Source organism: Phyllostomus hastatus, unplaced genomic scaffold (genome assembly GCF_019186645.2).
Source record: "Phyllostomus hastatus isolate PE091 unplaced genomic scaffold, TTU_PhHast_1.1 phas_scaffold_216, whole genome shotgun sequence".
Taxonomy (NCBI): Eukaryota; Metazoa; Chordata; class Mammalia; order Chiroptera; family Phyllostomidae; genus Phyllostomus; species Phyllostomus hastatus.
In genome coordinates, this window is record NW_025334018.1 from 4322770 (window position 1) to 4349032 (window position 26263).

The 26263-nt window shown below is 38.1% G+C and overlaps 1 protein-coding gene across 1 annotated transcript in view; it reads left to right on the forward strand.

Annotated features, from left to right (window-relative positions):
- The first annotated feature begins 981 nt into the window (after positions 1 to 981).
- Positions 982 to 26263, forward strand: part of NUP210L (nucleoporin 210 like) — a 100408-nt gene continuing 75126 nt past the window's right edge. Inside the window, exons 1-10 of the mRNA XM_045816946.1 lie at positions 982 to 1181; positions 2697 to 2833; positions 9888 to 10019; positions 11137 to 11227; positions 11827 to 11977; positions 16339 to 16471; positions 17121 to 17279; positions 21146 to 21214; positions 21717 to 21823; positions 22516 to 22656. Coding sequence (XP_045672902.1) covers positions 982 to 1181; positions 2697 to 2833; positions 9888 to 10019; positions 11137 to 11227; positions 11827 to 11977; positions 16339 to 16471; positions 17121 to 17279; positions 21146 to 21214; positions 21717 to 21823; positions 22516 to 22656 — 1320 coding nt within the window. The remainder of the gene's footprint in view (positions 1182 to 2696; positions 2834 to 9887; positions 10020 to 11136; positions 11228 to 11826; positions 11978 to 16338; positions 16472 to 17120; positions 17280 to 21145; positions 21215 to 21716; positions 21824 to 22515; positions 22657 to 26263) is intronic.

Below are 26263 nucleotides of genomic sequence, written 5' to 3' on the forward strand. Positions count from 1 at the left end.
AAGTGTACTTCTTCCACAGGAACTGAGGTTTTGGTTAAAAATCAGAACTTTGTGGGTGGCAGCAACAGGACTTCAGAGTGTATGCTTTGGTAGCAGACCAAAACTGGGTTTGAAACTCAGAGATTCCCAGTTGTATGTCCTGATGTAAATCCTTGAGTTTCATCATTTAAAATAAAGATAATGTGTATCATGTAAATGTGAAGATTTGAAATAATCATGTGCGAGATCTTTTGTAGGTTACTTAATCTAACTGCATCTTCAGGGTGAGCAATACATTTTCCTTTACAACTCTTACTAGTTCTTATAAACCGTGGAATTATTAGGCTCTGTGCTGCTTAAACAACTTTAATATATGACACTGATCACATACTCCTATATATGTGTGGTTTTAGTAAATTGCCCTAAGACAGCCTTTGAGCTGATACTCTGATGGATATTTGGAGGAAACAAGTTGATTTGACAAGAAGTACTCTCAGTATTTGCATAGAGACATGCTGTGTGAGTGGGTAACTTTGAAAGTTGCTTTTGAGACACCAGTGCCTGGCGTTTCCTGCACCCTGGCGGTGAGCTGGACGTGAATCTGACATCCTAAAAATGACATAGCTTCCTTGACAATGATCAGCTACGCGTTTGTACTCAAGACTGGAAAATTTTTCCATTAATAGGCACAGACCAATGCTGAATAGAAATTACTGCCAAAAAAGAAAAAAGGTGGGTGGGGCTAGGTGCCAAATAATAAGGTGGGCAACAAGTTAAAGTGGGAGAAAAGATTTCTTAGATATGCCATCCATATTTAAGTGGGCACCCTAGATTGTGCCTAACGTTTCCATAATATCGGCTCGCTGGAACGTTTACTAAAGTGACTCCCACAATTCCCAGCCAGAAGGAGGCCCCACCTCCTGCTGACGTTTCACCTGAGGATTGGCTGGTGGAGCAGGGCGCGGCTGTAGTTGAGCAGGAACCTGAACGCAGTTAGTCGCCATGACTAGCTCTGGATCACCAGCGTCCCGAGACTTAGGGCTGTTTTTCTGCTTGCCTATACACCGCCTCCTTTTGCTGCTTCTGATTTTGCTTGTCACCCTGGCCCACAAGCTTAACGTGCCACAGGTGTTGCTACCCTTCAGCCAGCAGCCGGGCCGCGTGCCCTTTCTGCTGGAGGCACAGCGGGGCTGCTACACTTGGTGAGGGGGGGATCCCAAGGGTATGCATCCCACACCATCTAGTGAAATGGGAGGTTCACCCAATGGAAGACCCCACGGGAATGTTGTGTGCTCATTTGGTGACTTTTCTGGAGGGAGGAGGGAGGAGGGTGGAGTGTTGTTGGGTTGGAGTGGCTGATTTTCCGCATGTGGCCTAATCTCGTGTGCGAGATCTTCAGGTCATGTGTGGGGCCTTATATGAGGAATGTTCAGGGTGTGACACTGGCCTGTTCTCTGCGTGTGTGTGTGTTGGGGGTGTGCTGGGAGAGGTGGTCACTGTAGGAGCAGCTATCAGAGCAGAGCCCAGGGAAGCCCTCTGTGGGTAGCCTCCATACCTGAGGCTACCCAATATGGGGGACTTGCAAAGTAAATAACGAGTGAGGAGTTCCCAAGGCCAGAAGAAATTTATTTAGGAGCAGAGAGGCTTGGGGTATGAGAGTCCCCACTAACTAAATAAGGTGGGGTTTTCAGTGTGAAGGCATCTCAAAACAACAATGTATCGTGTCCTTAACTAAGCACTTTGGGTGTATTAACTCATTTGGTTTTCAGTCAAGTAAGTACTATCACTCCCATTCTACAGATAAGGGAACTGAAGCCCAGAGACCATGAAGTATAAATTCCTTGTAATATGAAAATATTTATTTTGGGTGAAGACGAGATCTGTTAGATTTGTTTCCTCCTTAAATGAGAGTACCCTCTTGAACTGTGAGGGCAAGAGGTACTCAACTCTGGGGGGATGACTTCCTGACTGAGGGTGGAAAGACATGATTTTTTTGTGTGGGAGGACCCAACCATAGGTTGTGTGGTTACCTAAGGTGTGAGGGAGTCTGACTGAAGTGGGTTCCAAGGTATCAGAGAGTTCATCTTTTTAAAAGAGTAGATTTCCCTTTATCAATTCCTAAGAGAAGCACTAAGTTTTGTTCAGAGTGTAAGAAGTTCATCTCCCTTTTTTTAAAGGAAGTATAGGGGAAGTATAATTGTAAGATGACCCAGTGTGATGTATTTCTTCATTGAGAAGATGATGCAAAGAATCTTTCCAGAATTGAAAGGCATTCCATCCAGCCAAAAATATTAATGATTTTTTGAGGTGGACTCATACCTCATAATTTTGGCAACTTTTCCATCTTAGATATCAGCAGCCCAGTTTCTAGGATTTAAGGAAGCTCATTTCCTCAGAGTATAAGAAAGCTACTTCTCTCATTACTGGAAACACAACATCAATCCTATTTTTACATGACAAGGGAAGAACGTTGCAATCTAATTTTAAATATTGAGGAAGAAATGAATCTTTGCCCATGGGATCACTGGGAAAACGTTCTGATCAGTCTCTCCCACTTAACTCTTGTTTCCTAAGTAATGTTTCTGTTTTGAAGAGTGTCATCTAAATACACATGGTAGTATGTAATATGGACAAACTAAAGGAATCTGTGTTCCATCAAAAGTAAAGTTTAACCCACTTATTCTTATTTCATACTCTTAAGCATTTTATTCTGACAGGCATTCCACTCATCATGATGCAGTAAGTGTTGAGCCTTTATATGAAAACAGTACCTTGTGTTCCCAGAAAGCTGTACTCACTGCTGAATCTGCCCAACCTATACGCCTAAGCAGTATTATTCTTGCTCGAGAGATAGGTATGTTGAGAGAAACACACTAAGTAACAGTAAAATAATTGTGGCATCCTATTCTGTGATCTTTCCTTTTCCTCCCTCCCTTCCTTCTTTTTATTAATTCAGCATCTGGCATGGGGCCTGATACAAAGTGGAAACTCTAGTTGTTTGAATTGTTGAAGAGAGGAAGGAATTGATTAGTGGAATTAGCTTAGGTGTTACGGTCTGAAATTGGTTTTGAATGAGGCAAGAGGCAGTAGTGTAAAGACTAGTACTTCCCAAAATGTGTTATTTGAACCAATATCATTAACATCACCCGGGAGCTCATTAGAAATGCAAATTCTTAGGCCCCCTGTCAGTTCTGCTCCATTGGAATCTCTGGTATGGCCCCAAAACAAGCTTTCTGTGAAATTCTCATGCATACTAAAATTTGGGAAGTACTGCATTAGACCAGAGCAGCTCACAAAATGCTATTTATATCCCGAATCAGAGCAGGGCTCTTTGTGTCCCTGAGTTTGGCACTTCATTGCCATATTGATAGGCCAGAAATATCTGCATGCCTTTTAAATATTTTGATAAATGTCTATGCTATATTATTAAAGAGAAGTTCAGGATGTTTGTTATACCATATTTCATATAATTGAAGATGCCATCTGTTGTAAAGCTATTTAAAAAATATGTTACTTATTTTTAGAGAGAGGGAAAGAGAGGGAGAGAAACATCAATGTGTGGTTGCCTCTCCCTCGCCCCCAACCTGGGACCTGGCCTACAACCCAGGCATGTGCCCCAACTGGGAATTGGACTGGCAACCCTTTGTTTCATAAGCCAGCACCCAATCCACTGAGCCACACCAGCCAGGGCTATAAAGCTATTTTTAATGTAGTCTAAGAAAGAAAAATATTGACAACTATGCTTTTCTTCATCTAGAATTTATTCTTTATACCTACTGAAGAACTCCTTGATTTAATTAAATAGCTGCTTTTCTTCATTTCATTTTATTTTTTCTTAGAGGGAAAGGGAGGGAGAAAGAGAAACATTGATTGGTTGCCTCTCACACTTGACCTAACTGGGGAGAGAACTGGCAACCCAGGCCTGTTCCCTGACTGGGAATCCAACCAGTGACCTTTCGCTTTGTGGGACTATGCCCAACCAACTGAGCCACACTGGTCAGGGCTAGCTGGTTATTTTTTATTATGTATCACTCTCATGCCTAATAAAAAGGAAAGTATAAATAAAATGAACTGGTTAAGATACTCCTAAAGCCACCTTAACATTTCTGCCTCATCTGAATCACTTTTTGACTGGGAATCAACATCTGTGTTTATTCCCACAACTTCTTCCTCTGTGCCACCAAGACTGTTCATGATGTGACATTTCTTAAAAGAATCAATTAAAAACAAAATCACCTAAAAGCTCTAAGTTCTGAACCCTTAAATTGGCTTTGCAATTACAGAGAGCTGATGACTTTTTGTCTTCAGCGTTGGGAAGGCTCCTAGAACATGAGTCACCTCCTTTCCTTACCATTTGGTTTCTAGGGGATAAAAATGCATCCACTATTGTCCCCCAGATTTTCTCCCCACTGCTAATTCCCATTCTACAAGTTTTGGCACTGGCCCTTTTAATGTTCAGTCACAGCTATGTCGTGACTACTGCCTGGCTGATGAAAATTGTAAGATGTCATCAGTTGTAAGATAAAATTCCAATTTCAGAGATAGTAAAATGTCAAAAAGTAAAACACTCATGGCTTAGAATCAATGAAATATTGCATGATATTCCCCAGGATGAGACTCTTTGAGGATCATATCACGCAGAGCATCTGCAATAGATAGAAGAGAATACCAAGGTCAGAAGAGGAGCATTGCTTTGGTCACATGTACTATTTTTAATGCAGTTACTCTTGACTACATGAATTTCTAATAGCAAACAATTCATTCACAATTGCTAGGAAAAATGTCAAATCGGGCTCTTAGCCTAATTTTATCTGACTTGTAAATATTCCAAAGTTAAGTATCTTTTAAATCAACTTTCACAAAATTAATATTTTGCTTTTAATACACTTGTGTACGTAGATGATGGAGCCTCCCAATGATCAATGCCAGTGTCAGTGTCCTACCAGGTGCACCTTCACCTGAGTGAGAACTGGCACACTGAAAGGGGAGGGGTTGGGGTGGAGAGGGAGGGAACATTTTGAAAGGGAAGTGCATGCCTGAAAGAAGTTGTCCATTCATGTGGCAAATATTTATTGAATTGCCTATTAATTATAAGGCATCTGTAAAGGTAAAAAGATTGAAGTACTATATTGGTATTTAGGTGCTTAGAATTTTCTTTACCTTTTTGGTAATATTGTAGTAAAGAAAAGTAGTGCCTATGATAGATGATGGATAGAGTTGAGAGACTTGAGGTGGGCATACTCAGTTTGCTAAGAGTGATGGATCTTTTCATTTTGGGGGATTTGTTTTGATTAGGCATTACCTTCATGTGGTAAAACCTTCAAAGAATATAAAAGGTTATATAGTGAAAAGTCAATTTTTCTCTAATTTCATTTCTCTAAGAGGCAACCATTTTTCTGTATTCTTCCAGACATAGTCTATAAATATATTAATATGCCTTTTGTAGTAGGAAATCTAGACTTTTGACCTTAGATTCAGGATAGTAGAGGAGTTTGGAGATAACTTTAGAAGAAAAAGCTCTCACATCTAGGGCGAAAAAAGGGTTTGGACAACTGCAGGATTTCATTGAGCTGAAATGGGGTGATCAGTACTTTTTGCACTGTGCTCAGCATATGGTTGATGTTTAATAGGTACTTATTGATTGGTTGTTTGCTGCAGTGGGTCCTAATATTATCAAGAGGAGTTGATTGGAAGCTAGGATAAATGAGAATCAGGGCAGCATGGAATATTTGTCACTTCTGCTCCCTCTTTTTTTGCCTCTGGCTCTGAATTTCTTTGGTTCTCATCCCGAGTTCATTATCTTTTCTTTTCTCCTTCCTTATTTATCTTCCTAGATTAACTCTTCTCTCTATCTCATTCCTTTTTCTTTCTTTATCACCTCACTTCTGTATGGACCTGAAGTAATATGGACATGTAAATAAGAATATTCATTATATTACTTAATAAATGTTTCTTTTAAAGTAGTTAAATCAGATGTTTCATATTTCTCCTAATCACTCTCAATTTACTTGTAATTATCCAAGATAATTTTTTTCTTTTCTTTTTTAAAGATTTTATTTATTTACTTTCAGAAAGAGGGGAAGTGAGGGACAAAGAAAGGGAGAGAAATACCAATGTGTGCTTGCTCCCCATTTGGGGAAATGGGGACCGGGCCATCAACCCAGGCATGTGCCGGGACTGGGAATTGAACTGGCAACCCTTTGGTTCACAGGCCAGCACTCAGTCCACTGAGCCACACCAGCCAGGGCATTCAAGGTAATTTTTTTCTTTATGATCAGTGGCCCTGTATTGAAAAGCTTTCTGCTATTGAAGTAGTCAGGTAAACAGGCATTGTTGCACAACGCTTTTCATATTTTATGTGAGGTCATAGCTGCTTCCAGTCTGTCACTTCCCTACATATTTCTCCACAGAAGAAAGGAATTTAATTCCCCATTTAATTAGTGCTAGATTCTCCAGTGCCTAGTTATATTACCTAAGCTCACCCTTTCTTCTTTTGTCATCCTTGGAATACTTCCTTAATGGTATATTCTACCAGCAGATCCTGTGAGATTTCTTCTCTTGGTTCTTGTCCATATGGCATATATTTTGATCTTCAATTATTTTAACTTAAGGTTCTGTTCTTCAGGTGAATGTTGATTAAGAGAATATCAATTTAAAATATTAAACATTTTATTTTAAAATCATTCTAGACTTGCAGACGAGAAACAGATAGTACAAGTTCCCATATACTCTTCACCCAATTTCCCCTAATGATCCACTGATGTCCCTTCTCCCACTCTAGGAGTTGATCCAAGGCACCACATTACTGAAGTAAGTTGTTATGCTTCCTTTGTCCCCTTTGATCTGTGACAGTTTCCCAGTCTTTCTTTGTCTTCATGACCTTAACATTTAATGTCTCTCAGTTTGGGTTTGTCTGGTACCTTCTCATGATTAGACTGGGTAATAGATTTTTAGGAAGAAAACCACAGAAGTGAAGAGCCCTTCTCATTGCATTATATTAGGGGGTACATGATATCGATAGTGAACACTTGCTTAAGGTTGTGTCTCTCAGGTTTCTCCACTGTAAAATTACCATTTTTCTCTTTCCATATGCTATTCATTTAAAAAAAAAAATTCTCCAAGGGCCCTGACTAGTGTGGCTCAGTGGGTTGGGCTTCATCCTGCAAAACTTCGAGGGAAAGGTCACTGATTCCCAGTCAGGGCACATGCCTGGGCTGCAGGCCACATCCCCAGTTGGGGCTTGCAAGAGGCAAACAATCAATGTCTCTCACACACTGATATTTCTCCTTCCCTTCCTCTCTAAAAATAAATAAATAAAATCTTTTTTTTTTTTAATAACCATGAAGTTCAGCCTACATTCAAAGGAAGTGAAATTAAGCTTCAGCTCCTAGAGTGAGAAATGTCAAAGGATTTGTGGATATATATTAAAACTACCACAGGAGTTAAAAAATACATATTTGGGAGAGACACTTTGATATATCCTGTGTCTTTTTAAAGTTTCACCCACCAAGTTTAGCATTTATCCATGCATCTTGTCTGTAGCAATTATTACTATGGTGTTTAAAGGTGATTTTCCATTTCCGTCATTCTTACTATACTTATTAATGACATTCTTCTGTAAGAAAGATGACTTTCAAATAACTTCTCAATTATTCATCCATTCATTATACAAGTATGGACTTGTGGGTATTTGTTTTATTTTATTTTTTTAAAGATTTTATTTATTTACTTTTTTAGAGAGGGGGGAAGGGAGGGAGAAAGCTAGGGAGAGAATCATCAATGTATGAGATACATGGTTGCCTCTCACACACCCCTAACTGTGGACCTGTCTGGCAACCTAGGCAATATGCCCTGACTGGGAATCTAACCATGAGCTGTTGGTTCACAGGATGGTGCTTAATTCACTGAGCCACAACAGCCAGGGCTAATTTTTTGTTTATAATTCCATATCATCATAATATATTTTGTTATTCCAGTTTTCCTAGTTTTGGCTTTTGGGAGCTCTTTCAGGTTGGCCCCTGTGTCCTTTGGGTTTGCCCCTGTCTTAATTAATTAATTAACTGGTTGATTGATTGATTGATTCATTCATTCATTCATTCACTTTAGTACTTTCTTACTTTTTAGCATTACAAAATGAGCCAGGCCCATCTTGTGTTTTCCCTGCCCATCCTTTTCCTCAAGGAATCTTCGTTCTTTTTGTTAGAGAACTATATTTAGAAGCCAAAATCTGGTTGGTAGTGCGCTTGTTGCTACTGGAGTGTCACTGCTTCTAGGCCCTCAGCAGACAGTGCTAGGAAACACATGTATGTTTACTAACCCATGTATATACACAAATTTATACTTCTGTGTCTGTCTACATATATATTAAAATAAACATGAGCTCACACAGATTTCTTTGGTTCCAATCCTTCACCACAGGGTAGCTTCTTTCTCCAACATTGAGAAACCAGACACTCATTTCCTACACTGTATTTGTTGAACCCTAGTATAAATGTAAAGTAGTTTCAGGATAATTAATTCAACTTTTATATTTCTTGTGAAAGAAAGTATAGCTTTTACTGAAATAACATTCTGATGCGGTTTATCCTTTTTTGAGAGGGTATTTACCCGTATGACAGCTGGGGATAGAGTTTACCCCTGATGTCCATTAGTAATTTGGGGTATTGCAATGGTAGTTATTTTGCTTTTTGTTTCTTAAAGATGAAACTAAACCTAAAAATGTATAGTTAAAACAGCAGGAAGAGGTGGCTATGTAGATGGTTCTCTGACACATGGTAAGTGTAATAGGAGGGAATATTGTTAAAAGATATTTTATAACAACCCTAGCTGCTTAGTCAGTTGGTTGGAGCGTCATCCAAATGTGCTAAGGTTGTGAGTTCACTTCCTGGTCAGGGCAAATACAAGAATCAACCAATGAATGCATAAATAAGTGAAAACCAAATTGATATTTCTCTTTTTCTCTCTTTGTCTCTCTCCCTCCTTCCCTCTCTGCCTTCCCTCCCTGCCTCTCTCATATCAATAAATGAGAAAATTTAAAACAAGATAGAACAAAATTTTTATTTTGCCCTTCTTTCATTCTGTACTGTTTGAAATAGGGCTAGATTGACTCGAACTCTTGTTTCATCTAATGCATGGTTCCCAGGCTTTTTAATCTCATGGTCCAGAGGAGGAAAAATTGAAAAAGTAGGAATTCTTTTGGCAGGACTAACATATGGTTGTTACCATTTTCCTAAACACATTTTTTAAATCTATTAACATAATTTCATAAAAAAAACATTTGGCCTGACTGGTATGGCTCAGTGGATTGAGTGCCAGTCTGCAAACCAAAGGGTTACCAGTTTGACTTCTAGACAGGACACATGCCTGGGTTGCAGGCCAGGTCCCCAGTAGAGGGTGCGCTAGAGGCAACCACACATTGATGTTTCTCTGCATCTCTCTTTCCCTCCTTTCCCTTCTGTCTATACATACATACATACATTTTAAAAAAGAGAAAAAGAAAAACATTTTAATACTTCAAAAGCAAGAATGTGGGGTGGGAGGAAAAGGCAGAAAACTATACTTGAAAAACAATAAAAAAACTGTAATAAAGTAAGAATGTAAGAATAAAATAGAGTCCTTTAAAGTGAACAAATTTAATTACTTGCTATTTTAAAATTACTTTTTTCATTTTCCCATGGATGAATGAAAACATCATGGTAGATCACTGTTTGGAAGCCACTGTTCTGGTGTCTCTTATTACAGACAGAAGCTCTTATATTTTGTCATTATGCTGTTTTCTTCCTCAGGGTGAAAGCAACTGTTTCAGCCTTTCTTTTTCATAATATTTAGAATAAGCTTCTGAATGTTTAAGACATTTAATAGATTCATGACCTGTTGAATTAAATTATCAGTTTTTGGGTTCATCGTAGTGACTGACCATGAGCTGCACTGTGATGTTAAGGTTGATGTGATAAACAGCATTGAAATTATATCTCGAACTCGGGAACTCTATGTAGATGATTCACCCCTGGAACTGATGGTGAGGGCATTGGATGCTGAAGGTAAAGAACTTCATAGGATTCAACAAAATTACTTAAAATAAAATAATACTCCTTTGTGTCTAGTACTTGGAAACAGAAGCTTGAGACATAAAAGCAGGTTTGAAATAATATTTATTTTCTCATATGTAGCCTATTACATTAATAATTCTGAGTATGGTTCAGTGTGTTAGCTAATACTTTCATAATTTTTCCTGCTATATTTAATTATTGGTTATCATGGAAGTTTTCTTGAATATCCAAATTCTGCCACTTAGCTTCTGCTGATGGTCCCTACATCAGCAATTAAGAACATTTTCTGATATTTATTGCTAGCTTTGTTTTGATCAGTCCATTTTTTTAAAGATTTTATTTGTTTATTTTAGACAGAGGGGAAGGGAGGGAGAAAGAGGAGAGAAACATCAATGTGTGGTTGCCTTGTGCACCCCCTACTGGGGACCTGGCCTGCAACCCAGGCATGTGCCCTGACTGGGAATCGAACTGGTGACCCTTTGGTTTGCAGGGCAGTGCTCGATCCACTGAGCTGCACCAGCCAGGGCTGATCAGTCCATTTTCTATTGGCCAGGAGAATAAAATGCAAACCTGTAAAAAAGTTTTATAATGTTAAATTTGTCTTTCTTAAGCCTGATTTTATATTGCTTTTAATCTACTGTGCTAACATAACATATTTAAAACATACAAAGTTATTGCCTCTTTTTAAACTACTCAGTAAAGAATATATATTTTTAAATCTGAAAAATGAATGTATTAAAATATTCTAGTATCTCAATTTTATAAAATCTTTCTTGAACGGACCAGAATTTAGGGATGCTTGTAAACCCTGAGGCAGGTGGCCTTTGTGTAAAAGGAAACAGAAAAAGTGGCATAATTTTTGTCAACCAAAGTTAATCATCTTGAGTCCCTTTTCCTTTCAGAAAGTTTGTGCGGCAATAGCACTTACATTGTTTATGTAGGGATCTTCCTGGTATAAGTATTTTAATTAATTAATGACAAGTGTTTCTATTTGTTAAAGAAAGGGCCCTAGAATAATTTTCCATTTAGGTTTTCCTTTCTAGTTAAAGATGCCTGAATGTTTTGGAGTATGTAATTCTGTCTTGTCTGTTATTGACTTGCTCTACAGGAAATACTTTTAGTAGTTTGGCAGGCATGATGTTTGAATGGCGCATTGCCCAGGATAACGAGTCATCAGGAGAACTGTCTAGCAAAATCAGGTAACGCTGAAACCTAACCTAAACCATCCGACTCTGAAGGAGACATCAGCCTTTGCAGCACACTGAACAGCAACCATTTGTGGGGGCTTTGATAACCCTGTTGTCTAGACTTTTTTTGGAATGTACACATTTACCGGGGGAAATGTCTTAGATATATATAGCAGGATATAGGATATAGTATGCTATGGATATAGGTAAGTTTATGATAGTTTATTTTATACTACTGCAAAGCAGTTCATGCACTCAGGACTATGCAATTATTTGAGTCAGGTATATCTTGGGGCCATTTTGTTGTTCAAGTTATCTGCACATGCTGAAGTACAGTAAGTTGGAAATAGTATGAAATTTTGTCTTCAGTATCAAGAAATAGCTCTCAGACAATTCAAGTTTTGGTCTAGCAACAGTTTTAGCCAGAGGTACATTAAATACTTTTCTTCAGTCTAGTGCTTGTGAAAAACAAATTTTAAAACTTTTTACACTATATAGACATTGAAGAGACTATGTTTAAAGTTGCTTAGTGCCTTTTGGAAGAAGCCTGATTGACTGTTTGCTTCCAATCGAAAGCAAACAATAAGCAAACTTATTTTAAATCTCTGCAGGATTCTAAAATACTCTGAAGCAGAATATTCTCCCCCAGCGTATATAACTGAGATGGAAAAAGAAGGGAAACAAGGAGATGTAATTTTAGTGTCTGGGATTAGAACTGGTGCAGCTGTTGTAAAAGTTCGAATATATGAATCATTTTATAAGGTAAAAAGTTTATCTATACACTTTCATTTACTAGTCTTGCCTATATGAAATATAGTTTCTTATGTTTATCTATCGTAGAAGCTTTCTAACCTGATATAATTCAGGCCAATAGTTGTTCAATTAAAAAAGCTTTTTGAGGAGGGGAAACATAAAAAAAAAGCCTTTACATTTCATTCCCTAATTACAAATTCAGCTGTTGTTTTTTTTATTAAAACACATAACTGCATTTTATCCACCAATCCTTTGGGGTACATCCAAGACCTTTCTTTGACCATGAGTTCACTGGTTAGAAATATACATACTCTTTCTTGCATAAATAGTTTCTAGTTTCTTTATGTTTTTATTTTCATTTTATTTTATAGTCAAGTGAAAAATTAGACATGTGTGAAGCAATTTAAGTACATAGTTTTATATTCTTCAAAGATTTTTACGTTTCTCGCCTATACCTAATTTGGTAACAGCACATTTTAGCAACTTTCTTTTTTTAGTAGGATTTCTTTTTCTTTTTTAAAGTTATACTTTATTGATTATGCTATTACAGTTGTCCCATTTTTTTCCCCTTTGCCCTTCTCCACCCAGCAACCCCCACTCCCTCAGGCAATCCTCCCACCATTGTTCATGCCAATATGTCATGTGATAGGTTCTTGGGTTACTCAATTCCCTATACTGTACTTTATGTCCCCATGGCTATTCTGTAACTACCTATTTGTACTACTTTTTTTCTTACTATTTGTACTTCTTTTTTTTTAAGATTTTATTTATTTATTTTTAGAAAGGGAAGGGAGGGAGACAGAGAGAGAGAGAGAGAGAGAGAGATTGAGAGAGAAACACATCAATGTGTGGTTGCTGGGGGTCATGGCCTGCAACCCAGGCACGTACTCTGACTGGGAATCGAACCTGCGACACTACTATTTGTACTTCTTAATCCCCTCACCTCTTCAGCCGTTCCCCCACATCCCCTCCCACCTGGCAATCATCAAAATGCTCTCTGTACCCATGATACCATCTGTTCTTGTTTGCTTAATTAGATTCAATTGTTGATAGATATGTACTTCTTACCATTTTATTGTTCATAGTTTTGATCTTTTCCTTAAATAAGTTCCTTTAACATTTCATATAATAATGGTTTGATGATGATGAACTCCTTTAGTTTTTTTGTCTGGGTAGCTCTTCATCTGCCCTTCCATTCTAAATGATAGCTTTGCTTGATAGAGAGCAGTCTTGGCTGTGAGTCTCCACTTTTCATGGCTTTGAATATTTCATCCCAATCCCTTCTAGCCTGCAAAGTTTCTTTAGAGAAATCAGCTAACAGTTTTATGGAAACTCCCCTGTGAGTAACTAACTGCTTTTCTCTTTCTACTTTTAAGATTCTCTCTTTATCTTTAACCATTAGCATTTTAATTATGATGTGTCTTGGAGTGGGCGTCTTTGCATCTATCTTGTTTGGGACTCTCTGTGCTTCCTGGACTTGCATGTCTAATTCCTTCACCAAATCAGAGAAGTCTTCATTCATTATTTTTTCAAATAGAGTTCCAATTTCTTGCTCTTTTATTCTTCTGGCACCCCTATGATGTGAATGTTGGAACACTTGAAGTTGTCCCAGAGGCTGCTTATACTATCCTCATTTTTTGTATTCTTTTTTTCTTCTTGTTTTTTTTTTTAAGATTTTATTTATTTATTTTTAGAGATATGGGAAGGGAGGGAAAAAGAAAGGGAGAGAAATATCAATGTGTGGTTGCCTCTGATGCACCCCATACTGGGGACCTGGCCTGCAATCCAGGCATGTGCCCTGACTGGGAATCAAACTGGTGACCCTTTGGTTTACAGGCTAGTGCTCAATCCACTGAGCCACCAGCCAGGGCTCTTCTTGTTGTTCTGATCCATTGTTTTTGGTTCCTTATGTTTCAAATCATCGATTTGATTCTTGACTTCATACACTCTACTGTGGTTTCCCTGTAAATTATTCTTTGTTTCAATTAGTGTATCCCTTGCTTCTTACTAGATCTTTTTTATGTTCTTGAGCTCCTCACTGAGTTCCTTCAGCATCCTTATAATCAGTGTTTTGAATTCTGCATCTGATAGATTGCTTACCTCCATTTTGCTTAGTTCTTTTTCTGGAGTTCTGATCTGTTCTTTCATTTGTGACATGTTTCTTTGTCTCCTTATTTTGGCAGCCTCTCCATGTTTGTTTTTTTATATTACATAAAGTTTCTGTGACTCCCTGTTTTGGTAGTGTGGCCTAATGTAGTAGGTGTCCTGTAGGGTCCAGTGGCACAGTCCCCTCTATCACCCAAGCTGGGTACTCAAGGTGCACCCTTCATGTGGGCTGAATACACCCTCCTCTCGTAGTTGAGCCTTGGTTGCTGTTGTCAGGTCATTGGGAGGGATTTACCCAGCCTAGTCAGCTGCAAGGACTGGCTGTGACCACTGACCGCCAACCTCTACCCTCCATGGAGGATCAGCTGTTTGGGGTCAGGGTGGTGGTTCTCCAACATGGTCTGTAGTTGTCCACTGGGTGCACAGGATCCAGGGTTTCCCAGGTGGTGCAGGCCATGGTCATCCCCCACCTGTGTTTTGCTGAGGCCACCCTGCCTGAGCTACAAAGCAATCTGAGATGGCTGCTACTTGTGCTGGGCTTGGAGATTCCCAGGTCGAGCCAAGTTGTGAATCTAGGCTGGCTGTTGCTAGTGCTGGACCTGGGGCCACTTTGCAAGAGGTATGGGGGCTGGGGGCTCACTGAGGCTGGCTGTTGCTCATTTGATAGGATTTAGGATTTGTGAAGCATGAGCCAAGACCAGCCATTCATATGGAAAAGCAGTTTGGGTGGGCCTATAAGTAGGGTGGAATGGAATCTCTGGGGGTCTCCAGGGCAGGGCAAACAGTGTTAGTCAGGTTGATGGAGTCTCAGGTATGACACCAGCCTGCCAGCTCTGTGGTTCCAGTTAGGGAGGATTCAGAAAAGGGACAATGGCCTCAGCCTGCTGTTCTGTCTGGGAGAAAGCTGGTCCCTAGCTCTTGCCTTGATGCCAGACACTTCAGTTTCTCCTTGTATGCTACTGGTGCCTTTCAAGCTACTGTCCTGGTGTTGGAGCTCAGAGGGAGTGAGTCTGAGTAGGTCTTTGTGTGGAAATCTTTAAGAAGAACTGTTTGGTACTCCAGAAGTTTCTTCCACCAACTCAATTCCTGCTGGTTTTTGCAGCCAGAAGATATGGGGACTTATCTTCCTGGCTCTGGAGCCCTGGACTGGGAGACCTGGTATGAGTCTGGGGCTCCTTGGTCCTGAGATATCCTTCTTGAGCTTTTATCTACCACACTTGGATATGGGTTCCACATCTCCGCCTCTCCTACCGGTTTGGATGGATGTGGTTTCTTTAATTCTGTAGCTGTCACACTTCCATTCAGCTGGATTTCTGATGGTTCTGAGTGATGGTTGTTCTATATTTTAGTTTTAATTTTTATGTGGTTGTGCGAGGAGGCAAACCGTGTTTACCTATGCCACTGTCTTGACTGGAAGTATCTTTTCGTAGGGCAGGTTGCTTTTAACTTTTCAAAACGTTTAAATTTTTTGTAGAAACAACTGCTCTATTTTTGCATTCATGGTTTATTTAAATGTAATTATAATTAAAAGTGCAACTGGCATAAATCTGGGAAAAAATAAATGTCTTTGGGCAGCATTTAATGGAAGTGGCAGGAACACAAGTACGTGGACACCCTAGAGAGCAGCCTGCTGTTCTTCTAGACACAAGAGCAGCCTTCACAGGAATCAAAATGTTCAACAGGGGATAGAGGGTAACTTAATCTGGAAAGTCAGTTGGAGTTTGGTTAAAAGAATTTCTGGTGTAACAGTCCAGTCTTACCTTTTCTCATTTCAGCATACTTGCCTTTTTATCTACCTACTCTTCTCCTTTAGAAGGCTCATCATTTTTTTAGTCTTAGTTTGAGTGACTTAGAAAGCTAATATAGTATTAAGATTTATGATCACTTTTTAAGGCTAACTCAAATTATGATTTGTGATTAGGAAAGCATTTTTTAAATCTTTATAAAATATTTTATTCCTTTCTTTTAGAGAACGGAAGGGAGGGAAAAAGGAGGGAGAGAAATATCAATGTGTGGTTGCTTCTCATATACCCTCTACTGGGGACCTGGTCCATAACCCAGGCATGTACCCTAGACTGGGAATTGAACTGGCGACTCTTTGATTTTCAGGCCAGCACTCAATCCACTGAGCCTCACCAGCCGCTGCTCTTTTTAAAATATTTAAAAAGAAACTTACAAGAAGTAAATTTTTAACAAGGAAAATGGCCTTAAGGATTTTGCCTCAAGTTTGGAAACTTTGTTTTTTTTCCTTCCTCTTTTAGAAGAAAGTGGCAGCAGCCTTGATACGTCTGCTTGTTTTGGAGAATGTATTTCTTATACCATCCCATGATATTTATCTCTTAGTAGGAGCATATATTAAATACCGAGTTGCAAAAATGGTTCAGGGAAGAGTGACAGGTAACGTGATTTGTCTTTTTCTAAGACTAACATTTCCCAAATCCTTCCTACTGACAAGAGAAGCAACTCCATATTATGTATGCAAATGTTTTCAGATTTTGTGATAAAGGATTCCCTGATTGCTATACTAGAACTGATATTGGACAGAGATAGTCCCCATAGCTTCAGTGACCACAGGCATCTGAATTCTCTATTAACACAACAACCAAAAACTTACTAGCTTCTGTAAGGCAAATGAAGAAATTTTACCCAAGGGACTTGAATGATCTTTGCAAAAGTTGTTTCTTGAGAAATGCAGTTTATTAATTAAAGACTTAATACTCTATTGACCCCAAAAGTGCTATTGAGTTTATAAAATGTGCATTGACTCCATTAACATTAATCTTTTTCTAACTTGCCTAGTGGGGATTTCTGCTACTCTCAGTTCACTGAAAGGAAGAATACAAGCGATATCAACAATGAACTCATACAGTAACCGCCCCCACCCCCAATGGCTACATGTAGAAATTCATCATAGTGGGAAGGAAATTAGAAGCAGATTATACTCTTCTCTAGGCCTGCTTCCTGATTCTCCTTGTATAATGCAACAATATTCTATTGTCTGTTGGAATGGCTGCTCTCATATTTATGTTTCTTGCGTGTCTTACAGAGGTGGAATTTCCCCTGGAACATTATACACTGGAATTGCAAGACCATAAAGTTGCATATAATGAGTCTCTTTCTGGTAAAGTGGCTTTCCTGGATGAGAAGACAGTGGTGGTGACTGCCACCCAGCTGGGCCAAACTAATCTGATCTTTGTCCATAAAAGTATCCTTTGTTCGAGTCTTGGCTGCCAGTCTACCTTTCCCTGAGCATGCTAGACATGCTCCTTGGAAAAACAATTTGTTGAATGATTATAATGCTACTACATTTATTTTCTATATGTGTTATTTTTAACAAAGAACTATAAATGATTATTGTCATAATTTCTAACAAAGTGTAGGTAGAGAAAAGAGTAGTTGTGAACTTGGGGCCTGCTGACTTAGTGCTTATTTGCAACCTCAGTCAAATTATGAGACTCGGAAAATCAGAATTTGGAGGAACTTGTGTGAATTTTATTAATTTTTCCTTACTATTTTTACATGAATAATTGAGAAAAGATGGTTAATTAATATTTATATCAGTTGAATTGAGAGTAATTTTTAAAAATTTACTCAACCTGCTGTGTAAGGGTATAACAAAGAGGCATACATAGAGCTCTATTATAGTTGATGGAAACAAAGCAGAATGAATGTTTAAATTCTCAGAAAATGGACACATTTGGATTCCATATCTCAGTGTTTGATTTTGAAATATTTCTAATTTTTAATATTTGTATCTGAAAGAAAAAAGTGTGTATTTATTTACTTTTAGAGAAAGGAGAAGGGAGGGAAAAAGAGAAGGAGAGAAAGTGGCCCCAACCCGGGACCTGGCCTGCAACCCAGGCATGTGCCCTTGTCTGGGAATTGAACCAGCAACTCCTTGCAAGCCAGCACTCAATCCACTAAGCTATACCAGCGAGGGCTGAAAGAAGTTAATTTATTCAGCAAATATTTTATCCCTACTATATGTAGAACATCATTCTAAGCTCTAGGGATACAGACTATTTTACTCAGGGTAGTTAGGGGAGTCCTCTTTGATAAGGTGGCATTGGAACAATGAGCCATTCAGATATCTGGGTGCAAGAGCCCCAGAAAGAGGAAGTAAAAATTGCAAAGGTTCTGAAGCAGGGGCATGTTTGGCATGTTTAAAGAAGAGCAAGGAAGACACTGAGCCTGAAGTGCAGAGAGCCTGGGGAAAGTAGTAGCAGGTGAACTAGAGGAGGGGAAGGAGTAAATTATGTAGGGTCTAGTAGGCTCACTCAGAGTTAGAACCCATCAGACTTGAAAGATACAGTATTTCTTCTAGAATAGTGTTAATTAGCTGTTTATATTATTTGTCTGAAAAATATTAAGGAAGGTGTTTGAGCCAAAGTGGTTTGTTCTCTAGTCATTTTAAGGTGCCTAGAATATTAGTAAGTACAGTAAGACCTACAAAACAAAGTCATTAATATTACTGAGCCCCAAAGGCTCAGTAATATTAATGACTTTGAAGAGCCCCACTTCTCTGAATTTCCCAGGCAGACTTGCAAGATCCTTTTTTAAAATTTTTAGTTTATATTTATTTATTCCAAAGTAGTAAATGTTCAAATACATTATATTTATCTATTTATGTGTTTCTGGAGGACATGGATGGTGATTATTTGTGATTTGTTCCAGCACCTGGCTTAGGGTGGCTGGTGGTACTATTCATAAAGATGGGTGGTATAGGAGAAGGAACAGGTTTCAAGGAAAAGAAAACTACGGTAGTTCAGTTATTTTGCATGTTAACTTGAATTATCTGCATGACATTCAAGTAGAATTTTTACTAGATCTGGAGGAGAAAAATTCAGAATGAAGATAGATATTTGAAATTTAATTAGTTTATAGATAGGTGATAGGTGAAGCTGTTGTTGTGGACAGAATCATCTGGTGAGGGTTATAGAGTGGGAAGAGAAGAGGGCCAAAGACAAAACTGTCCCATACCAGCTTTTACGGTTCACATGGAAGAAGAGTTCCTCTTCTTGGAGGAGGCCAAGAAAGAATGTTTACAAAGTAATAGGAGAACCAGGAGAGAGGAGCTTCATGGTAACCAAGTGAAAAAAAATTACAGAGAATGTTCCTCAAGTGAAATAGGTAGAGATAAAGACCGAGATAAAGATAGAGACTGTAGTACTAGGAAGTCTCGGCTTAATTTGTCAATTAAAAACAGCTTGACTTTGAAAAGGAGGAGATAAACAAGGTAGAAGTTTTACAAAGACATGAGAACTATAGGGTAGGGGAAACTTGAACATGTCTGTAAGTTAAAGAGAGAGAGAGATGGCAGAGATACGAGAGAAAAGTGCAACATTTCTGAGGGGCAAGAGAAAATGAGATTCAGAGTAGGTGGAAGGATTAGATGGAAGAAAGATGTTTTATTTTGATAACAAAGAAATGAATTGGTTTAGGGACCTATCGAGATCTGTTTCCTCATTCTGTAAAATGAAAGGAATGTTGTATTTCTGGATTTCTTCTACTCTTATATGTTATGAATATTGTATTAGAGTATCTAATCAGAATCAACTCTAGATTGGTACAGAGTTGCTTATACAGTCTGTCAAAGATTTGCTTTAGCCCTAGTTGGTGTGGCTCAGTGGATTGAGTACCTGCTGGTGAACCAAAGAATCGCCAGCTTGATGCCCAGTTAGGACACATGCCTGGGCTGCAGAACAGGTCCCCAGTGGGGGGCACACAAGAGGCAACCACACATTGATGTTTCTCTCCCTCTTTCTCCCTCTCTTTCCCTCTCTAAAAATAAATAAATAAGATCTTTAAAAAATATATAAAAATTTTTAAAGACTTGCTTTAATAAGTAGATAAAAAATTAAATAGATAAAAGTAATCTTTAATTAACATATCAGTTGTATGTATATCTGCAGCTCCTCTAGAGTACTGAGGCAGCTTTAAAAGTTTGATCCCTTAAGTAGATTAAATATTTTATTTCCACTGTCACTATAGATAATGTAGTGCTAAATTGTAGCTTAGTGCATGACTGAATTAATACAACACCTAAATTAGTGTACTTGGAATTAATGACTATTTTCTGTTCAGTCATCTCAGTTATATATTTTTCAGAGCAGAAATAACTTCTTAGCTTTTTTGTGTTTTTTTTTCAGAAGGTCTCATTTTTTAAATTTTTAAATCTTTTATTGTTTGTGCTATTACAGCTGTTTTTTTAGCTTTTGGATTCAGTATATTTTGAAAGGGAAATATGTTCCTAATTAGATCTGTATATATGGATAGCAGAATAAATTTGTATTTCTGCTAGAACTTAACTGAAGGGAATAATGGGTAGGATGATGTATAAGTGACACCGTAGTAACTCTGGTGACAAAGAGAAAACATTTTGGTATTAAAGATTTGCTGCAGATAACAGAAAATCAATTAGTGATTTTTTAAAACAGCCTACAGAGCACAAGGCTAGATGGCAAGTCATGCCTCACCTTACTCCTCCATCTACAGTGTTCATCCCTTCAGCCAGCGCCATGCCACCTTGTCCTGCTTTCTACTATGGGCTCCTGGGTGAGCGTTTATTTGGAGAAAGGGTTCTGCAGCTAAATGAATATTAAAAGCACAGAGCATGACCTTTTTTCTCTCACTCCATCTTCCTCGAATTTGAAATTCAACAATACTTGATTCCAGTGATTACTGAGTCCCTCAGATTTTTCTCAGAAGTGTACAAGTTTTTGCTTTTTTTTTTCATTTTTAAAGATTTTATTTATTTATTTTTAGACAGAGGGGAAGGAAGGGAGAAAGAGAGGGAGAGAAACATTAGTGTGTGGCCGCCTCCCTCGTGCCTCCCACTGGGGACCCGGCCCGTAACCCAGGTATGTGCCCTGACTGAGAATTGAACCGGTAACCCTTTGCCTCGCAGTGCGAAGCTCAGTCCACTGAACCACACCAGCTGGGGCAGTTTGTGCTTTTCAAAGGATAGTAAAAGATAGAATTGTGTTGGTGGGTTTATTTTTTTCCTTTGGTAGCTCATGTGTTCTTTTCATCCAACTCTGGCTCATGTGATTTCCTTAAGCAAAAATTAAGATGTCCATATGCGATCTGTGTCTGGACTTCCAAACTGCACCATATATGTTGTAGAGCCTGGATTTTTAGGTACTTTTAGATAATGATTTTCTGAAGGCTAAATAGCTAAAGCAAATGCATTAAAAGCTTCAATGCTTCTTTAACCTTCATTTTGAGACCTAATTAACTTCAACTTCAACGTTACTTTGACATGTTTTCACACATTGTTCTGGTTATATGCCATCTGCAAGAGTGAAGCTTCTTGAAACAGATTGTAGAAAAATATAAAGATTCATGTAATAAAATGTTGGGTTAGGAAAAGAGATTTTATACATATAAAAGAATCTGAATATCTTTAGACCATTTAATACAATTTGACTGAAAATAGCTAAAATCTCTCTTGACACATTATGAATGGACACAATTGTGGTTTGTTTTTATGTACAGATATAACTGAGAGTATTTCTTTGTACCTGAGCTCAGTTAAGCCAAGGATCTTTGGAACCCCAAATTATTATACAATTTGATAGAATGAAGTACAGGATTTACTTCGGAAACTCTCCTAATATTTTTGGTTTTGATTTGTGTATAGGTTTCATAGTGCAGCCTGGAGACCGATGGAGTCTAGAGGTGGGACAGGTGTATGTTGTCACAGTAGAAGTGTTTGATAAAAGCAGCACAAAGGTCTACATTTCAGACGTGAGTCTCTCTGTGTTTTTTCTAGCTCCTTGTACAGATAACTCTTTGAGTGAGTATTTGTGTGTGTGGGTGCGTGTGGGTGGCTAGGGAGGCAGTTTTTTCTTTTGCTTACAGATTTTACCTTTGGAAATGCAAGTTACTACATTATTATTATTGTTGTTGTTGTTGTTGTTGTTGTTAAATAGTTCTGTCCTTGAGGAATGCCAGCTGGAACTAACAGACAGGATTTGGTCAGAGCTATAGAGAACTGCAGGGAGCATAGTGATAACGCTTAGGAGGGTACCCTCATACTGCAGCTGCATTCAGAGATGGTTACCACAGTTTCACAGTGATGAGAGCAGTACTGTGAACATCACATGTGAAGTTACTACTCACTCTTCAGGATCCTTTTTTTTCCCCCCAGAGAACTGTGAGATTATGGAATGGCAAAAACCACATTAACATTTATCTAAGGTTTGACTCTCTATTTCTGATTACTTGCCATTAACAGGTCTTTCAAAAACTGGTACCAGTTTAAAATTGCATCTTTCAAACTTAGAATTTCATGAGAGAGGGCAAAGATTTTGTATTTATTTATTTATTTATCCCCAGAATGCATAGCTACACTTTCTCTCTTGAATGCTTTGGGATTAAGATGGCTTTAGGGAAAAAACATTTCTTCAGGTTTGTGTTGCTGTTGGGCTGATTTTCAGAACATGAGGATTATGTGCCAGTTCCTACCGGAGTTCTTTGAAGAGCAGCTAACTTCTGTGAATGGATCTTACCACGTAGTGAAAGCCCTGAAAGATGGGGTTGTGGTGATAAATGCATCCCTGACTTCCATCATTCACCAGGTAGGAGCTAACAGGATTGTCTTTTAATTCTGAGAACACGGATGTGGGAGAGGGGAAAAATTTCTGAGAACACTGATGAGGCTTTCTGATTTTTTTTTCTGTAAAAAACTAGGGTGGGCGAGGCTTTCTGGTTCTTGATTTGGAAGCAGATACATGGCATATCCCACCTTTACCTTCCACATAAATAGAAAACTGACAAACACCACACTCAGCTGTTTACACCTCTATCAGTTTTCTGTTCCAGTCTTTGTTATTGTGCATATCTGCATTGGTCACTGTGTATTTATACCATTTGAAGTTCCTTTAAATAGTTATTTCATACGTACAGGTGTCATCAGGTCCACATAGAGTATTATCTATTCTAAAAGCCAGAGGATTAATCTGCCAATTTAATTAACTATTCCTCCCACATTGAACTTTTGCATTATTTCCAGTCTCTTACTATTGTAAATGGCATAGCAGTATTTTTGTATAACTTTTTCCTTTTGGTTGATTTTCATGTTATATATATATAACATGATTATGTATTTTCATGTTATATATATATATATATATATATAGTATATATATATATATATATATATGCCTCTAAAATGTATAAGTACCTGAGTTTTAAAAGCCTGTCAAATTTGTTTCCCTCTCTTAAACCTATTTTTTTCCAGTTATTCTTTTACCTGTTGTTTAAGACAAAAAAAATCCTGCCACCCATGACTCTGCCTTCTTTCTCACCTTCTACATTCAGTACATAAGTGAACCCTATGTCTTACAAATGTCTCTCAAACACATTTCTTACTGTCCCCCCTACAGTCTTTCACCTGGCCTTTCACAGTTGCTTTTTATCTGGTATTTTATCTGGTATTTCTACGTCCAATATTGCCCCTAGAATGATATTCCCAAAATTAAAAAAAAATCATTATGTATTTACTGTTTCAATTCCTTTGGTGGCTTCCCATTGATTTTAGGTAAATTTTAAACTTCTTAATGTAGTTTTCAGGGACTCTCTGTGACAGAGATTACAAACTGGTGATTTGCAGACTATTTTGGTTTGTATTCTTGTTTTGTTTTGTTTTGTTTTTTGGCATCTGAACTTCTTTTTGATTGGGAAATTTCAAATAAAACCCAAAAGTTCTGGTTCTCTAGATCACATGAAAATCTGGCAGTGCTGACCTGGAATAGATAGTGGCCATGCCATTTAGACTACCTTCTCCAGGCTTCCGTGTCTCCTGCCAGTCCCTGTTATTTTACATTTAGCTTAATAGACCTGTCTGTGTCATCTACTTGGTACTTACAGGTGTTTGAGTTTGTGACTCTTCCTAAATGCTCCTGCCAATTTCTGCAGCGTTGAGTCTTGTCACTTCCCTCTCTTATGTTTCAGCCACATTGAACTTTCAGTTTCTAGAAAGTGTCTTGTTCCTTTTTACCTCTAAGCTTTATTTTTATTTTGATAAACAAATACAGTTCCTCTTGTTCACAATACTTTCTCCCTACCCATTGTACAAGTCCAGCTTAAACATCAGTTCCTTGGGTATGTTTTCCCCTTTGATATATTTTCAGAGCTCCCTGAACTTCCAAGGTCACAATAGTTATCATATTTGATTGTTTTTTACTTGCTTCTTTCAAAAGGTTATAAACTTTGAGGCCCGTGATTATGCCTAGTGTGTTCACAACTGTCGCCCTTACATTCAACAAGAGTAACTGATGAAATACAGTTGTTACAAATAAGTATTTGTTGAATGAATGAATGGTGTTTGGGTTAGTTATAGTCAGGTATGGATCTACATACATTATTAAAATATCTCCAGTTTTTTTCAACAATACTTACTACAGTGATTTTTTTAAATCCATTGTTGTGGTATTTCTGGCAGTTTGATCCCATTCTGGAATCACTCTTCAACCCACAGATCTTGCTTTAAAAAAAGAAAGAAAGATTTTATTTATTTATTTTTAGAGAGAGGGGAAGGGAGAAAGAGAGGGAGAGAAACATCGATTGGTTGCCTCTCTCATGGGACCCATTTAGGGGCTGAACCTGCAACCCAGGCATGTTCCCTGACCAGGAATTGAACCAGCAACCTTTCACTTTGCCTGACAATGCCCAACCAACTGAGCCACAACAGTCAGGGCTGCAGAGCTTGCTTTTTCACAAGTATGTTTTAAAATCAGAGCTAACCCTTACTCCTTTAAAAACAGTTTTCTATTTTGGATAACTTTGCCTTAGCCCCACCAAGTTAAAATATGGTCTGGAAATTTTATTTATTTATTTATTTATTTATTTATTTATTTATTTAAAAGATTTTATTTTTTTTAGAGAGAGGGGAAGTGAGGGAGAAAGAGAGGGAGAGAAGCATTGATGTACAAGAGAAACATGATCAATCAGTTGCCTTTCGCGCACCCCTAACTGGGAACCTGGCCCGCAACCCAGGCATGTACCCTGACCAGGACTGAACCAGAGATCTTTCCATTCTCAGGCGAGCACTCAACCCACTGAGCCACACCAGCCAGGGCTGGTCTGGAGATTTTAGCTCATATATACCATAATCTTAATTCAGTGAGATTAGAAGTAAGTGTTGAGTTTTTCTAGTTTCCTTGATATCTAATAAAGAAAGTTAGATAATAATTCACCTTTTTCTGTATTTGGGGGTAATATGTGGATTATTATATGCTCTGAATTTAGAAGAAGTCTTTATTGAACATACTGGAGCATACAACCATTTTGGAGGAAGAGTTATCATTAATAACTTCTTAAAACTTTATTTTGAAATTTTTGTAGATTTAGAGGAAGATGAATAAATTATACATGGGACAAAGAAAATGTAGAAGTGGCCAATAAACACATAAAAAGATATTCAACATGATTAGGAAAATCCTGATCAAAACCACAAGATACCACTTCACACTGACTGGCTAAAAAAAAAAAAACAGACAGCCTTGGCTGGGCAGCTCAGTTGGTTGCAGTGTCATCCCTTGCACCAAAGGTCATGGTTTCCACTCCCAGTCAGGGTACATGCTTAGATCGGGATTCGTTTCCGGTCAGGGCACATGCAAGAGGCAGCCAACTGATGTTTCTCTCTCACATTGATGTTTCTTTCTCTCCCTGTCTCTCCCTCTCTCTCTCTCTCTCTCACTTTCTCTCTCTCTCTCCTCCTTCCTCTCTCTCTAAAATCAATAAACATATCCTTGGGTGAGGATAAAAAAAAAAGACAGACAATGACAAGTGTTGTTGAGCATGTAGAGAAATTGTAACCTTCATACACTGTTAATGGGAATGTAAAATGGTACAGCTACTTCAGGAAACAGGTGTCATTTCATCAGGAGACCAAGCCTTGAATTACTGTATCACCCAGCAAATTCACTCTTGTGTATTTGATATGCAAGAGACATGAAAACATATGTTGACCCAAAACCCTGTACATGAATATTCATAGTAGCATTATTTATAATAGAAGTGGAAATGTTCACCAATTGGTGAACAGATAAATAAACTATGGTATATCCATACAATAGAATATTTGGCAATAAAAAACAAAGTACTAATATATGCTACAATGTAGATAATTCTTGAAAACATTAGGCTAAGTGAAAAAAACTAGACACAAAGCACAAAGGTCAT